This window comes from Aplidium turbinatum, chromosome 2 (assembly GCF_918807975.1).
Source record: "Aplidium turbinatum chromosome 2, kaAplTurb1.1, whole genome shotgun sequence".
Lineage (NCBI taxonomy): Eukaryota > Metazoa > Chordata > Ascidiacea > Aplousobranchia > Polyclinidae > Aplidium > Aplidium turbinatum.
Genome location: NC_137473.1, coordinates 47,698,228 through 47,715,305, shown reverse-complemented (window position 1 = coordinate 47,715,305; position 17,078 = coordinate 47,698,228). Strand labels below are relative to the sequence as shown.

The following is a 17,078-nucleotide window of genomic DNA, read 5'->3' as shown; positions in this document are numbered from 1 at the left end:
TGTTGATTGCGGGACCGATGGGACAAGGGCATTTTAAATAGGCATTTTAATTTGTCTTTGCAAACAATGAGGATGTTGCCTCAATTTTTCAAAAAGATAAAGAAAAAATAATCCTTGCCACAACCAGTTGATATGACAACACGCCTAAGCGGCATTCCACGTTTCTCAGAGATTGTTTCGTCTGTATAGACAATCTATACATGGATATTGCAATTGCTTACGAACATTGACGAAGGAACTTGACTTTTCATGTTGATTTTTCACTTTTAATGTAAATAACCAATTTCAGTTCATAAAATCATTTTTTGTACTTCTTTTGTGCAATTTTGGATATGTCCCATAACACTGTCCTATCGGTCCCATAGGTATGGGACCTATGGGACAACCAACAACATTGATAAAATGTTGAATAACTCAATAACTAATTATAACATTTCAATAATTTTTACATCATAACTTGTAAGTCTGTGGATCTACAAACTATGAAAAAATGGACGACGTAGTATTTATGTTGGAGTCGCTATTAACAAATAAAAAAATCTGTCCCATGGGTCCCGCACCTACCCTACCTTTCAATAGATCAGAGGGTGCCAAAAGTAATTTCCACGCTTTTTTGTGTCTTCTAAACCATGAAACCTTGAATAATGGCGTGTGCAGCTACTTTTCGTCATGCTTCACTAAACTTAATGGTATCCGCACAATAGTGAAACTTTAATAGCAAAAAAAGGCGGGGTTCCACTTTACCCCGTTGGTCCGCTTTACCCCACCTTCCCCTACGGTATTTAAGAGAAAATGAGTTTAAAAATTTAAGTTCGGGTTCAAACAGTTTATAGAAAAAAATTCTTTTAATTAAACTGGTCTAAACAACTACTTTGCGGTTGTCAGTCAACAAGGTGCCCCAATTTCTTGAAAAATCTAGGAACCATCGTGTTCCCTTGAAAATAAAGCATCAATTTTTTGAAAATAAAACACAAGCAGTAGCCGAAAAGTCACATGAAATCCAATTAACAAAAAAAATTCAAATTTTACCAGTTTAAGTGTCCTCGTAAGACACTTTATTTTTTTGAAACAAGACAAATTCTCCAAAAAGGGAACATAGCCTATGATAGCCTTAATATTAGACTATGTCTAATCAAGTCATTAGCCTAATTTTTTCGTTGTAGCCTAAGCCATAGTGTTCTTGCATAGACTTTGCCATCAACTGACATTCTCACCAGCAGTTCATTTCTTTCGTAGGCTACAATGTCTTTAATGTTGTAATATCGTTTCTTGAGTGGCAAAAGTTTCTCTAAAATGTGATTATTAGAGCTTAAAGTTGACAAAGGTGTCCTGGCAAACCGATTGGCATATTTTTAAAAATATATTATACAGTTTTCTTTTTGCTTGCGTTTGAACAGGTTGCTTTTAGTTTGTTTATTGAAGTAGGCTATCGGCTACTTCAAGTATCTTAAGAAACCTACATACGGTAATAACTTTTGATGGCAAAAGTAACGCTGAAATTAAAAAAAGGATCGTTGTGGCAAAGAAAACTTTTAGTAAAATGAGCGCAGTCTTCAAAATTCGCACAATTCGAGCAAAGTTACAAAAAATCGGGCAAGAAGTTTTTGAATATTTTGTCTATAACTTATATTAAAATTACATTTCTTTTCAGCTTCTTGCTTTAAAAAACTAATAAGTTATAATATTAAAACTGCATTTTATAATTTAAAACATGCACTAAATGGCAAGAATTTTGATGAAAGCGTCATTGTAAAATAAAGTGTCTTCAAAGGCGTGGGACGACCAGCAGCAACACAAGACCAAAGCCTGTTGCTGGTTACACATGGTGACGTGGATCAAACCAGTCCAGGTAGATGTGAGATGTAGGGGAAGGGCGGGACCTACGAGCCGACTTTTACAAAATCTTATATATTTTTTGTTTAGTGTCTAAGATTCGTCTCAAAGTTTATGTATATATTCCTACCTACAGTCTCCATACTTTCATCGATTTTAAGCATGTTTGTGAGATTGTGTTTTATACATTTGCAGAGGTGAGGTTCAGCATGCTCAAAGTCTAAAACTTGACTTTTTTACAGCCATTACACCCCTACAACATGGCTACAAGATCACTGAAGTGCTACAAAAAGATTCCGATCTACTTGCTTCAAATTGCTTTGTTGAACGGCTGCACTTTGACGAGCATCAAAGAAGGAAAAAGAGTTACTCTTTTATCTTATGTTCAGGAAGCGAGTCGATGCTAAAACTTTGACATGAGATGATTTTTTTATTTGCTTTGTTGTCAGGTTCTGTTGGGTCTGATTTTTCATGAAGGTCTGCTAAAAAAATGACACCCAAGCAGATGAAAGCATGCAACGTCTAGTCTAGTGGGAAGGCACTTCATCGAGGAAATACCAGCTAGCCTATAGTAAGAAAAAATTGCGTCTTCAAAACGCAGCCGGGTGTGCTACAAAAAAGGAATGAAGAGAAATGTGCGCTACCATTGCACCTATTTTCCAAGCAAACCAGGCTTGCATGTTGGAGAATGCTTTACGAAATACCACACGAAAGTGAAATATTGGAAGTAAATTGTAATATTCCCCTAAATAAATGCTTTCACAATCATAGTGTGCTGAATAGTTAGAAAAAGAGAGTTTTAGAGGAAAAAGGCAAAATAATGACGTCATCAAAGATCATTTTTATGACGTCATAAAAACCATCGAGTTCCAAATCTATTTTGACAAAACAACCTAAATCAGCCTTTCAAAAACGTGCCGAAATTCGTTTTTCATAAAAGTGTCAATTTTGGTAAAATACCCTTGGCACAAAGGTAAACCCAATTGAAAAAAGTTTTGGCAGTCAAGGGTGACGACACAATTCAAGCATGAACTTTTAAGAAAAAAAAAAAATCAGCCAAAATTGTTGCAAAAAAAATCTGAGTTCAATCTGAACAGCACGAAACATACACTACACTTGTTCCAACCTCATTTTCTGTAACCCTCATAACTCTTATAGTATGACATTCGGGAAAATAAAATAGCCAGTTATTGTTGCACATACGAATATAACAATATGAGCTGCAATGAAGTCGAGTATGGTGCGTCAGCTGACAATAAACACATTCTAATGAAGATTTGATAGAACAGAAAAAATACTCTTTCACAGTAGCATTGACTGGGGGTACTTTTGGATCCAGGTCCGAGACAATTTTAGGGGGACAGAAAGTAATTTGACAGGGGGGTACTTTTGGACCCGGGTCCGAAATAATTTTAGGGGGCCAGGAAGTAATTTTACAGGGGATACTTTTGGACCCGGACAGCGTATTCTTTGGACACAGTGCGTTTTTCATATAAATAATCTTGATTTGGGGCCGAAGGGTCTCATTGGTATCGGTCCCAAAACATCCTCTCTTTTATGCCAAAACATGCACGTATTTTGAAACAGATAACATTTGATGAACAATCGGAAACTTTAATCAATTTAGTAATAATGGAAAGCCTAACATTAGCAGCAGAGATTGCACAATCATTTAATTTATGATTAGTTGCGCAAAACAGAAAAAGGCGATTTACAAATGAAAAATAAAATTACATATCATCGGCAAGAATTAAAGAAACTTATCATTTCAAGCACACGTTAAAATACAATTAATAACAAAAAAAACATTCAAATATGATAGTGATTGCGAGTAAAACAGGCCCCATATGAGATTGAGTTTTCAAGGCAAGACATGTTTGAAACGGTTCTTCTGATTTCATTGTTGTTTGCAACGGACTAATTAAACAAAGAGAATTACTCTGCGACATTTTTTCACTCACTCACATTTCGAAAACGAGGAAGACAAAAGTTATAAACACTTAAACCATGAGGATGCGAATCGTAGGTTAACGAACTGAGTTGCTCAAGCTTGGCAGTTCAGACGTGAACAGAAACTCTTAAAACGATTAATATTTTTAACACAATTGGTTCACACTTGCATAGTAGGTTAATCTGCACTAGATGCAAGAGAAAGACTTATACAAATATATTTAACTAACAGATTTTCGGATGCTGCACCCAAAAAGTGCTTCATGACAAGTATACGTCTAAGCGGAAAAAGTTAAACAAATGAAATCACTGTTATTTAAAAGCAACCTCCAGTCTGTTCCTCCTTTTAACTGATCTCAGAAACTACTTATAAAACATGAATGATGATTCCATTCATATATTTAAGTAGAAAATTGTTTTATTTATAAAAAAAAAAAAAACTAGTTGATACGATAAATCAAAGAAGATAGCACCAGCATAAAGTAGCAAAAACGATTGCAAGGGAGTAAAATATTTTAAAACTTCTTTTTTTCTTCAAAACGCTTGGAGGCAAGGGGCGGGTGTGCAAAGGACGCAACATGCGCTGTTTTTGGGTCATTATCATTTCCCTGGCCTTGCTCCATTTTCCTGGTCCAGTAAGACGAAACTGGTAAGGAGATAAAACTTCGAAGAAAACCTGCCCGTATAAACGTTTGTGAGCATATATGACACGTGCTTTCTTTGCAGAAATCATAAATGTGAGATATAGCTGTAAAAAATCATTTTAAACAATTCGAAAATAATATTTTTACCGGAAACAATGTTCCTTTCAACCGGAACTGGATTACTTTTAAACTTCCGATTAATTTAACGCATCATCGAAAAATCAAAAGTTTTCAAAAAGTTGCAAAATATATTTTTTGTCAATTACGCTGGTGCACAGGCTGTTAAATACTAAACTTATGGTAATTTCCAATCTTAGAATGTTGTTTGCGCATAAATCACTCTTTTTCTTGCACTATTTCCGAGTACTTTAAACACTAAGTAACTTTCCTAAATTCTACGTATGAAGCAGATGGCCACCTCGATCGCAATGGATTAACGGTTAAATGAAAATGACCTATGAAATCGCGGGTCACATGCATGGCTCACCTTCTTAGCAAGCTGATAATCAGTAAAAAATAAACGCAAGAGGTTAGGCTTGACTCCAATTTGTTCAGCAAGTTCATTTGTATACTCGACATGGTCGACCTGCAAAAAAGAAGTAATCTTAGCTTGCTGACAAATTATTAGTTAGGTGTTTTTGTACCAGCCACTACTATTTTTTGCGAGTAACGCAGTCATTAAAACAGCGATCTACAGACAAAAATAAGTTATTTTAATCGGAACCATTAAAGTTCTTTATATAAACTCAGAAAGTAGTCCCGAGAGATTGCTAATTGCAGACATGCCCAGCCAGCCGTTTCGGTTTTTCCACTTATTGGAGTCCGGGTGTATCGCATATTGTAGCCAATACTTTTTTATCCGAATCATGTCATCCACAAAAAACAATTACCAAGAAAAAAATAGCTTCAATATAATTTTACTCAAACACCGAAGTAATGCGAGGCATACCTTTTCACAGTCTTATATTTTAAGAACACGTTTAAACTGCGTCTTTTCAGTGTTCATGTGTATATTAATATCATCAGCAATAAAAACTCTTTCAAACGTTGGCAACACAACCTGGAGATGTAAAGCTAACGGAAATGCGCTCTAACCTCCAAAGAATGACGACGACTTTCATAAAATTGTTTCTTCATAATCCTCCTTTTCTCTTGAACGTCACGCCTCATTGCAATCGACGATGGCAAATTCGCGAGCCCTGCCACGAAAGATTGCGTGAACTGAATAGCCACAAACGCTATATATTAGAGTCACCAAGTCCTGGAACTTGTAGAACTGACCTTTGAAGACTCTAACTGCCCATCTACACTGTAGCTCCGATATCGGGTTGACAGCACCAAACGCCTGGAAATGTCCGATAATGGCAAGGTTTGGTTTCTTTAAAGACAGGGGCCACATGTACTTGTACAGGTCGCATTTTGTTGCATCGTCCATCTAAAGTGAAAATTAAGACATAAAGAAATGTTTTGTCTGAAAGTGATGCCACGCTGAGTTGGTTAGCGGCAGCTGAACTATTCAATTTGCATCAACCACACGCACCCCCAACACAAATAACCTGTAAGTAACTCAGTGAGTGCATACCAGTCAAATACCATTTTTTTGGGCAGCCCGATGACACACAAAGAGACTGAATAGCCTAGACCAGCGGTTACCAAACTTTTTGAAATGTATAAACTCAGAGGCGTAAATTCTCACAAGGGAAAATTCAAAGGATCACAAAGTTAAGAAAGTACAAAACAACACCAAAATTAGTTACCCACTCCTGTTACGGAGCTTTCGAGGAAGGGAAAACTATATTTGAATCCGGTTGCAAATACAACCATGTCAATTTCCTCCGAAGTCCCGTCGACGAATCGAATAGAGTTGCCAGCAAATTCTCTGATGTGACTTTTGATTTTAATAGAACCATTCAATATTCGACTGGGTAAGTCGTCGTTCATGGTCACATGCTAAATGAATGATAAATATAAGGTTTCTCTTTATATCGGTCCAGTGGCCTAGCATTGGTAAGCAGAGTGTTTGGCTCTACAGTGGAGACCAGGGTTCAATACCAAACCTAGTTATGATCAAAACCTTTAAAAAAGGGCTATGCACAGTTCTCCCATTTTAGCGCTGGGAAAGAAGAAGCAAATTGGAACGAGTAATGACACATTACAAAATTGAAATGGCACCCGTGACAAATGAAATTACAATAGTATTAAAAACAACAATTAATTTTTTGTAAAAAATAACCAAGTCTCGCGCAAAAAAAACCTCGCGTACAAGAACCAAGTCTCATTTATGTATTACGCCATTCGGGCCTTGCGTCATCCGTGTATTGCGACATTCAGGTATTACGTCATTCGTGTCTTGCGGCCTACATATGATGTCATTCCGACGGCGGCATAGTCCTGTATCCGACACATTAACAGAGAGGTGAGTCCTCACTGTGACGTACACTGCGCTTAAAGCAGCTGATTGGCTAAAGGACAACGTGGTTCCTCTTTAAACAGAGGCATACTTTCTTTCTCTTTAAATAGCATGACGCTCAGTGTCTAACACTTGGTCATCTCTCTGCAATCATAAGTTGATATGCGATAACAAGTGAACTCTTTGACTGTGCCTTTTTTCAATGAACAATTCAAGCAAAAAATTAAAACAAACTATTTTATCATTTATGATCAATTGAACTTATACACGAACTATAGATATCTAAGCAACACGAACTATAGATATTGCACCTGATTGAGAGGACTAAACGAAGGCTTGAGGCCGTAATGAGCATGATCAAATCTTTTTGTGAGTAAATTCTCCAAATACCATTCTGTCACCTTGGTTGGAACAATACTTTTCAGCAATGACTGATATCTGAAAAGAACGCGCATATCCAATCATAAAAATATTTTTACTTGTGAAATCTATTTAGCTGACTTTTGTAAAATGGATAGTGCGTTATACAACGCAATGGTTAACGACTTGTTTCTACAAACGAATAAACGACAACATTCAGCAACAGTTATATAAAATCCAGCACAATTGAACGAAGCACGACTTTTAGGTGCAGACAATTAGGTGCCTGTTAAATAGGTGTGTACACTGTGGCGTCAGGATATTTAGGTGGGGCGCCCAGTCATTTAGGTGTTATTCCCAGTAAAATCTACTTTATTAGATGCTTATATCTTGCTATTTTATTAAATGCTAATATCCTGACGCTAGAAAACCTTCCCAGCCCAGGCGGTAAATAGCTTTACATTCGGTGAACTTGACTAATGTAGTCAACTTGCTTTAGGAAATTACCTTGTTATTCCAAGAAAGTCGATGGGCATCCCTTGCATACCAACACGATTAAAAATCCAGCTACCCCTACGTGTGCTCAAATAAACCTTCAAAAAAGAGTATTAACATTAAAGAACAATAGATTAAACCAGTTAAAACATTGACACAACAGGTAACGGGAAGTATAAAATATTAACCCTCCTATAAAAATGCATATGCTGAAATGTAGTGCAAAAAGTACTCATTACTTTGTATGATTGCTCTTTAACAAAACAAATTCAGTAATAAAAATAACATTCCAATATGCGTTTGGTCATACAACTCTTTAGACCAGGGGGTGTGCAACGTGCGGCCCGCGGGCCAAATGCGGCCCGCGAAAAAAAATTATGTGGCCGCGAAGATGTGCCAATTTTGAATTGTGTGCGGCCCGCGAAACGTGTTTATAATTTAGTTTAGTCTGGTACGTGTGAACAATTCATTGTGGAGTGGATTATTGCAGATTTCGCACCTTCTGTTAACCATTTTAGAAGTCTCCCACCGGCCACCGCTAATCCATTGTATTTAATTATTTGGAACGTAAAAATGTATGGTCACATAAAAGGCATTATGAACAAAGTACGAATTTGGAAAGCTCACGTACAGACAGGAAATCTTTTCCACTTTCCAACTTCAAGAGACTATGGAATGCATCCTGAGAAGAAAACTGAATTTGCTGACCAACTTGAAAAATTGTTGTATGAATTTTTGGCTCGTTTCAAGGACTTCAAATCTCATGAACATTTGTTTGGTATATTCGCTTCGCCATTCAACACAAACATTAACAAAGCACCAGAAGATATAACTTGAACTGATTGATCTTCAAGAGAAAACGGATTTGAAAGCAAAGTATTTAGAAATGAATCTTGGCGATTTTTACCGAAAGCATTTGACATTTGATTAAATGACTTTCCACATTTGAAAAATCCATGGCTTCAAAAATGGCACTTTTTGGCTCAACGTATTTGTGCGAACATTTTTTTCTAAAACGGGCATCATGAAATCTCTCTATTGATCGGTTCTGACAGACGAACACTTGGAAAATGGACTTCGAATTGCGATCATTATAAGGCTGTCAGAATAGTAGCAGGTGGCAGGTGGTCTGATCATGTCACACCTTTCTATAAGAAACTTAACATACTCAAGCTTAAAGATTTGTACGAACACGAAATTGCTAAATTCATGTTTAAATTTGATACGGATGTATTGCCTCTGCCTTTCGCACACTACTTTGAAAAAACCAAACTTATGTATAATGCACGTCTTAATCGTCTTATTAGACACTCTTCCAATGATTGTTATTTTGTCCCACGTTACGCCTCATCCCGACTCCAGCGCAGCATTAAATATGCCGGAGTGAAAGTCTGGAACTCCTTACCAACGAGCTTGCGTAAATTGTCATTTTATTCTTTTAAAAAACAACACAAATATTCACTCATCGCCAAATATTAGCACGATTAATTTTGTATTACCTTTATGCTACCGATAGACTACTAAATATATTTCTCTGTGACCATCTTCTAACACCTTGTCTCAATTTTCGTTATTGAATTATTCTTATCGCAATTTTAGAACTTCTATTAGAATCTGGGGTATCTGCTTGACTCGAAGACCCATGGTCTCTTCGCAGATTCCCGTTGCTGGAAATTCCTTTTTTATTGCTGTATTTATTGTATTATATTTACCTACAACGAAATAAAATCAATCAATCAATCATTAAAGTAAAGTATAGTATCCATTAAAGTAAATTTGGAAAAAGCCGTCGGGAAAAGAAGCCAGCTGCAAACTTCTCAATGAGCTCGTTTAAAGACGGTGTGACAATAAATTTGAATAGCAGTTTTCTTCAGAAATGTATGCGTCCTAACTTATTATTTCTGGAAGGAGATAACCCCTAATATAAGATTAATATGAATAACAAAAAAAATACTCTTTTGTGCCTGCAACTACTAAAAATCATATGTTAAATAAACGTGCGGCCCGCGATTTCACCCAGTTATTCATATCTGGCCCTCCTGTAATAAAGGTTGCACACCCCTGGTTTAGACACAATTTTGTAGCTTAATCTTGTAAAAAGATAAATAGCATAAAATGATAAATTCTCTTTTTAGGTCACTTTAAGTATTGGTTTCAATGATACAAGCTACAGTTTAACTTTTTACAGTTTGTACTGCTAAAAGGTTAAATGCAAATATTACTTAAACTGAAAGTAATAAATATATATCCACCCTGTTAGCATGAGTGACTGTGTTGCCCAAAACTTTGAATAAAAGAAAGTGTGACCACGTTTGTGCAAAAACAAAAGCAATCAATTGTGTATACTTGTTTTGCATGCCAACTGAGTTCAACTGCAATGTCACCACCAGAATTTCCCAAGCCAATAATCAGAACATTCTTGTTTTCATATCCATGATGAGTTCGGAAATCTTTACTGTGAATGATTTGTCCTGTGAAGTTTTCAGCACCTACCACATAATTGATTTATTAAAAGGATAATTAACTACTTTAAGACAAACAAACAGAAAATCACATTGACAAGCCATGTGGATGTTCTATCCATCTAAGTTTTGTAATTACTTTGACAGAAAAATCGATCATATATAATGTTCAAAGTGTGTTCATTACTTGTTAATATCACCAATTAGTTAACAATACAGTTTTGTGGCAGCTGACTTTGGTTCGAGCTTTTGGTCACTTGCTGCAATCCTTGTTGTAGTCTACAAACTATTTGACATTTCTATTTGCAAGGTTTGCACAATTTTTTCTTTCTTGCCAACAAAAACACATTAACTGAATTGAATACAGTGTGATGATAATTATTTTTATGCTTCTAACAAATAAAAAAAAGCAAATAAAAGGTTTAATTTTCCACTTGCCAAGAAATTCACTTAAAGGAAAGAAAGGATCTGCATGATGGCCGACTGCCACTAGGATTCCATCAAACGTTTCTGTACTTGAGAGATTTGCTTTTCGATTAAATATCTGTACTTTCCTACAAAAAATGTAATTTTTTTCGATTTTCTTGAAGTGATAGAAATGCACTGTAATACATGCACAGCAAAAAATAATTTTTTCTCGATGTAGATTTAAACTAATGGTCCCCACAAAATCAGTACAAGTAGAAAAATTTTTGTAACACCGTTTTAGGGATTTTTTGAAAGAATGAACAAATAAATAAATTACTACTTACTTTTAATACTAAAAAGTTTTTACATATAAACAACAGCATTTTAAGCATGAGTTTGAAACAAAATATCACATATTATATGTCACAGTAGGCTTATATATTCAGTTGCAATCTGCGCTTGCAGAAGATTGCGCATCAACATGAGTTATCTGTTTCCATATGTCACGGTTTTTATCTAGCTCGCCGAGTATCGTCAAATTGAGTTCGGTCCATGCCTGGATATTGTCATGCCATCGCTTTGGTGGTCTGCCTCTTTTTCTCTTTCCATATAGTAGGCTTAGTATGCTTATGCCCAACAGGCTATTGCCCAGTAGGCTTATGCCCAAAAGAATAACCAGTCTGCACACATAAAAATAACCTAGCAGTTAGTTAGTAACACTAAAATTTGCTTAGAATTAATCACCACTTGTCCGAATCATCAGCTTGACAAGACAACACTTCAGTGTCAAAGACAATGTGCTTCAGCAGTTGAAACCTAAAAAAAATTGCATTTCAATAATTGCTTACAAAATAAAAGGTATGATTTACCAAATATACATATTAGTAAACAGTATTATCCTTGGTAGCCTAATATATTTTCTTGTCATGAGTGCAATTACCTTTTTTTATTTATAGTGAAATCAATAACATTTAACAAACACTAAAATGAAGTATTTAGGAAGTTGTTTTCATTTTTTAATTTTAAGACACCATATATACATAAAGTCATAATTAAGCAATAAAAATCCAAAATAATATAAACACTAAACAGGCTACTTTTCATACCAAATTAGTCACTAGTTCACTAAAAACCTTAATAGCCTGTTTCGCCTTAATAGGATCATCAGAAGGAACTTGTGTAAATAAATTTCTTTAATAGTATTTTGAAATTTTTATTTAAATAAGATCTTTCTGATGATCTCATTAAGGTTAAACAGACTGTTAAGATTTTTTGTAAACTACCGGTAGTAACTAATTTTGATGTGATTCGCTCTGCTTGGCTTTTCGCTTGGCATTGAGCACTTTTTATTGTTTATATGATTAGGCTAGTACCGTAATTACTTTTCACAATATTTTCGAAAATATTCCAATATTTTGCTATGGTGCATGAAGTTAGGCCACTCAGCTGGTATTGGAAAATCAGAATAGCACATCAATTCTTTGCTTGTGTTGATAAAAGTTGAATGATATACTGTCGCACCCTCTTTTGTACCATCTTCGTATCTCCATAAACCTACCAGAGAAGTGCAGACAAAATCCGTTAATAGTATATTATACTGCTTAAACGTATCAATCGTTTATTTGAATCAAAACCTGAAATCCCAAACCAAATCCAATCTGATGTTAAGTAAAAACATCGATTAAGCGCATACCGCTTAAAAAAATAAGTCGGATAAAAGCATCAAGATTTGCTTCTAGTTTGTATACTTCATTCATTTAATCAGATAATTATACTCGTTAGCGAAAAGAGAATGTATCTTTTTTGCTTTGCAATATTGTCTGCAATGTTCAAAGGCGAAATGAAGCAAAGGTGAGACAGACGCATGCGCTCAAAACGAAGACAAGTGTCTTTAATCCCAGGCCATAATCTTAAGTGCAAGACATCGCACTACAAAGAACCAATTTTCGCACAGCTGGGCTTCATTAAAACAGAAGAGCACACAAAAGGAATAATCACACTAAAGAAGTTTAAATGCTTTTGATGTCATCCGTCGGCGACTGGGCTTCCAAGGAATGGACATGGACAAATTATTTCAGCTTAAGAAGAAAGTGTTGGAAAGCATGTCCAAAAGTTTTTACCAGAAAACTTTGGAAAATTTTTTTTAAATTGCTGAAAAAAAGTAGCCTACTGTTGTGAAATGCAGTGCATAATTTTATTTGTGCAGTTTCGTTCAGATGAAGAACATTGCAAATTAATTATTTTACCAGACAGCGCAAAAGACTTGAAAAAAAAAACTTTGCGATTTCAAAGCAATGTGTGTGAGCCGTGTTTTTCTACCATACCACTATTTTCGTAGGCCACGTTCCATACTCAAAACTACACAGCTGGTACGAGCTAAAAATAGCACGCTTGAATCAAAACGTCAACGTCAAAGTTCACGTTGTGACGTCTCAGAGATCGGCGAGATTAAAAGAAGTCCGATTGCCGCAGTTTGCAGAAAAATGCTTTGACCATACCTGCTCAGCCAAGCTGGTCTTTTTTACATTGTTTCAACGTCTGCAGATGATAAATCAATGTAAAAAGGACCAGTTTTGCTGGCTGGAACATACAGCATAGTGTTATGTAACACAGAACTAGTAAACTCTTTAAAGTTTAACCAGAATTGTAAACAGTTGTAGGAAGCATCAGTTGTATTGTGTGTTGCAGCCTAGTCAGCACAGACATCTTCCCAACAATTACGCCCATTCACAATAAACCTTTTTTTTTTTTAGTAAATTGGTTAAACAAATCAATCGTATAATCGTATCAAAACGTCTGGCAAATAGGTGATTCGATTAACCGATTTCGTCTGTATATGCTAATATCAAGCATGTATATATTTATTCTAATTTGAAAAACAGAATGTGTAAAGTAAATGTGTATTTTGGTATAATGACAACAAACATTGCACCAAAAGCAGCAATAATACAATGTATTCTAGTCTATATGCTGTGGTGACAATAGGAAAAAATCATAATGATGCTGCAGCATTGAGGCATCAAAAACAGAAAACAGCTGATATGTCAATACGACCCATCACACTGAACAGTGAGTTCAAGGCTTAAGCAAAAGTTTGCAATGATAAAAGTAAAATCATTAAGTGGGGGATATTTACGATGATAGATTTTTTGGGGGCCATTTACCGATTACTACTTTCTACAATAAACTCTTTGACGTTTACACACATAAGCACAGCCTACCACCAATATCATGACTTCGTTCATAACAGACCACTTGCAAATTTTCATCCAAGCAAGATTTGATAGCTGGAAGGCCACTTGCACCAGCCCCAATAACACAAATACGCTTTGTTGACATTGTCATGATCAATATCAAACGCAGTCCACCTAGAAAATCATTTTGCTGCAAAATTCCTAACCTAACCTAAATTTCAACTCAACGCAGTCTTTGCAAATCACATTGCAGGCCGTCTTCAAATGTACACCAAACCTAGCAAACGTAGCAAAGCAAGCAAACCTCGGAACGGAAACGTAGCAAACCTGGCAAACAACAAGGTTGCCAGATAGTATTATTTTAATTGTAGCGTTTTATTTAGTGGGTGCTTGTTTTTTAAATCCCTTTTGAATATGTTATTTGTTTATTATTCTAATAAAATTAACTGATGAAAAAATTATAAAATTCTGACTTGTGCATACTTGGATGCACATTGCAAAAAAACGTTGCATGCCCTTGAAGCTTTATTAATCAGCTGTCAAATGAGTTTGGCTTCATCTTTCTGGAACTTTTCTTCAATTTTTCAGACGAAAATTATCAGGAGTAAAAAACTTTACAAAAATACTCAAAAAACACACTTTTCTAATTTTATGCCATAAAAGCACGACTTAGCTGCATGGCGTCATTTTGTAGTCATGATTTTCACAGATCTTCCACTTGATGGAAGTATTTTTGATTAATTTTTTTCGTACATTTCTGTAAGGGGTGTGTATCAAATTACCTTCCCTTCCCCTAACGTTATTTTTATTGATGGACTGCGCAAGCAGCGCAGCAAGTAGGTTACACAAGCGCACACACGTTAATTGACATCGCAGGAGTCAGTTTTGAAGCTTCCACGCAAAACTATGATAATCTCATTCAGGAGTTGCGAGCTAAGCATCAAATTGAGACAATGTTTAAAGGAAAAGGTTTGGAAAGTTATGAACATAGGACAGCATTTATTTCACGTTTCAATGAATATAAGTTGTGCTTCAAACAATACTTTGACTTTAGTTGGCTTTTAAATCATTTTCTTTGAAAAAAAATACTCTAAGCTGTTATAGAATAGAAACTATTCTAGAATAGATTGGAATCCTCAACTACAGTATTAAAAAATCTGAATCTTTAAGGGTTGGTGTAACTTTTGTCGGTATCAGCGTAGCTTGATGTTTTTCGCAATGGTCGAATGATGTCTGTTTTAATTTATTCAGACATAGTTTCCATGAAAAGTCTCCAAAAAAAGATCCATTGATTCACTTTGAATCGGAAAGTAGCGGGTAGCAGGAGTACGACTGAATGAAATGTAGCACCTTTTCACTATCGCTGCATTGAAATAAAGTAGCGCCGCTACTCCAACAAACATGTAGTTCAGTTCAGTTTATTTTTTGTTTTGTTGGCGAAAAAGAAAGACACAAAAAGCAAAAAGACAATAAACACAAATAATTCGCACAACAAGGATGGCAGCGAAAGACCAAAAGGTCACCAAAGTCAGCTGCCATCCAAACATTTAAACAAAAAACCCAAAATTAAGAACAATAACACATACGGTATGTAGCGGTGCTATTTGTTTGTAGTTCTGCCAAAAATTAACATAGCGCCGCTGAAAAGTAAAGGCACGACAAATGTAGCGCGTTACTTCCTACCTTTGCTTTCATTGTACTGTATGCAACATTTGCTGCAAAAGCTTCGAAGAAATTTTAGCATAATTACCAAGATTAGACCCTCCCTTAATTTGTCAAATTTGATCTGCTTATACCATTCTTTAATTGAAAGTAACCTGAGGTATTGCATTACGACTTGGCAATATGGCAACGAAGGACTTATACAAAAACTTCAAAAAATCTGTGGCAAATTTCATCGTATTTTCCGTTCCAACAATGATAGTTGTAGCAAGATCCCGATATCAATTGAGCAATTGTTCAAACTGGAAATTGGTGTTTTCGTGTTTAAATTTCACAACAATTTACTACCAGATTGCTTCACCAACCTTTTTAAATATGTCAAAGAGGTTCACACCCTGTCTACAAGAAACCATGATAATGATTCTCTAAACAGAGTCACTATATACATAGTGACTCTGCTCTAAACATTCCATACTTCTCAAAAACGCTTACTCAACATTCAATAGAATTCACAGGTGCGAAAACATGGAACGAATTTCCTTCTTCAATTACAAAGACTTATACAAAGTCACTTTTTATTCACAAACTAAAACAACATTTAAGCAAAACGGACATGCAATAGAAAGACAACGTAGAAAGACTTTCTTATGCATTCTTGTGAAGATTTTAGTGGAAATCCAGTTCAGTTCAGTTCAGTTGTTTCCAAAATTATTTACAAAAGATTAGGCTTACCTAACAATAATATCGATTGCTTGTGCTGTACTTTTATGTTTGTAGATATTAACAGCAAACGAAATACTCCATAATCAACACGACACGTCGCAAAAGGGGATGAGAGCTTCATCATGAACATCATCTACCAGCTCATCCATTCCATCACCCACCAGGACAAGAAACAATAACTTAAACTGGATATCAAACCTCAATCGTCTTAGGCTACTGTGTGATGTGCAGTCTAACCATAGAAAGAGCTCAACACCTGCTCTCCTGGGCCACATTGAAACGGGCTTTTGCCTGAGGATGGGTTTCTTTTATGTCCGTTTTCTTTCTCCATCCTATTATTATTATTATGACTGCTCATCCACATCAATATTGGAACTGGCAAATTCAATCCACAACACTTTTCATTAGGCTGTCATTAGTTGCTACATGTGTGCTTCTCTCTGTTGTTGTTTTATTTTTTGCTATTTGTTTTTTTGGGTTTTGTGGCCGTGCTAACTACTGATATACCACTGATATAGCCGGCAGCAGTGGCCGAGTGGTTAGCGCGTTGGGCTCGCAGTCGAGAGCCTGCATGTTCGACTCCAGCCACCGCACTTGCTGTTGTTTCTCTGGGCAAGAAACTTTACGATAATTGCCTCTACCCAGTGATCGATTTCGAGTAATGGGTAGTACCAAATTTAAGTCATAAGTAGAGTAGACAACCGGAAACAGTCATTGCCGTCGGCTGCAGCGTGGGTCAGGTGTACGTCGGAAGGCGTACACCGATGCATAACGCTCAAGTCCGCTTTCTCACAATGCAGGGTAAAGATATGAAAAACAAACAAACAAAACAAACAAATATATAGCCTACTACATAATTTTTCATTCAGGTACGTTTTAAACCTTTCAAGGTTTTGCCACCTTTTCCCGTTCGTTAACGTGCTGGTAGGTTTATATC

At 35.9% G+C, this 17,078-nt stretch overlaps 1 protein-coding gene across 1 annotated transcript; it reads right to left on the bottom strand.

Moving 5' to 3' along the window:
- Positions 1-2,558: 2,558 nt before the first annotated feature.
- Positions 2,559-14,061, bottom strand: LOC145788194 (flavin-containing monooxygenase 5-like). The gene is made up of 12 exons (XM_082599884.1): positions 13,784-14,061; positions 11,945-12,116; positions 11,307-11,378; positions 10,593-10,708; positions 10,039-10,181; positions 7,705-7,790; positions 7,149-7,275; positions 6,189-6,377; positions 5,709-5,862; positions 5,523-5,626; positions 4,915-5,013; positions 2,559-4,459 (listed from the first exon to the last, which is right to left on the bottom strand). Exons 1-12 carry the CDS (start codon positions 13,905-13,907, stop codon positions 4,241-4,243), a joined length of 1,605 nt encoding a protein of 534 aa, XP_082456010.1. The 5' UTR covers positions 13,908-14,061; the 3' UTR covers positions 2,559-4,240.
- Positions 14,062-17,078: the final 3,017 nt, after the last annotated feature.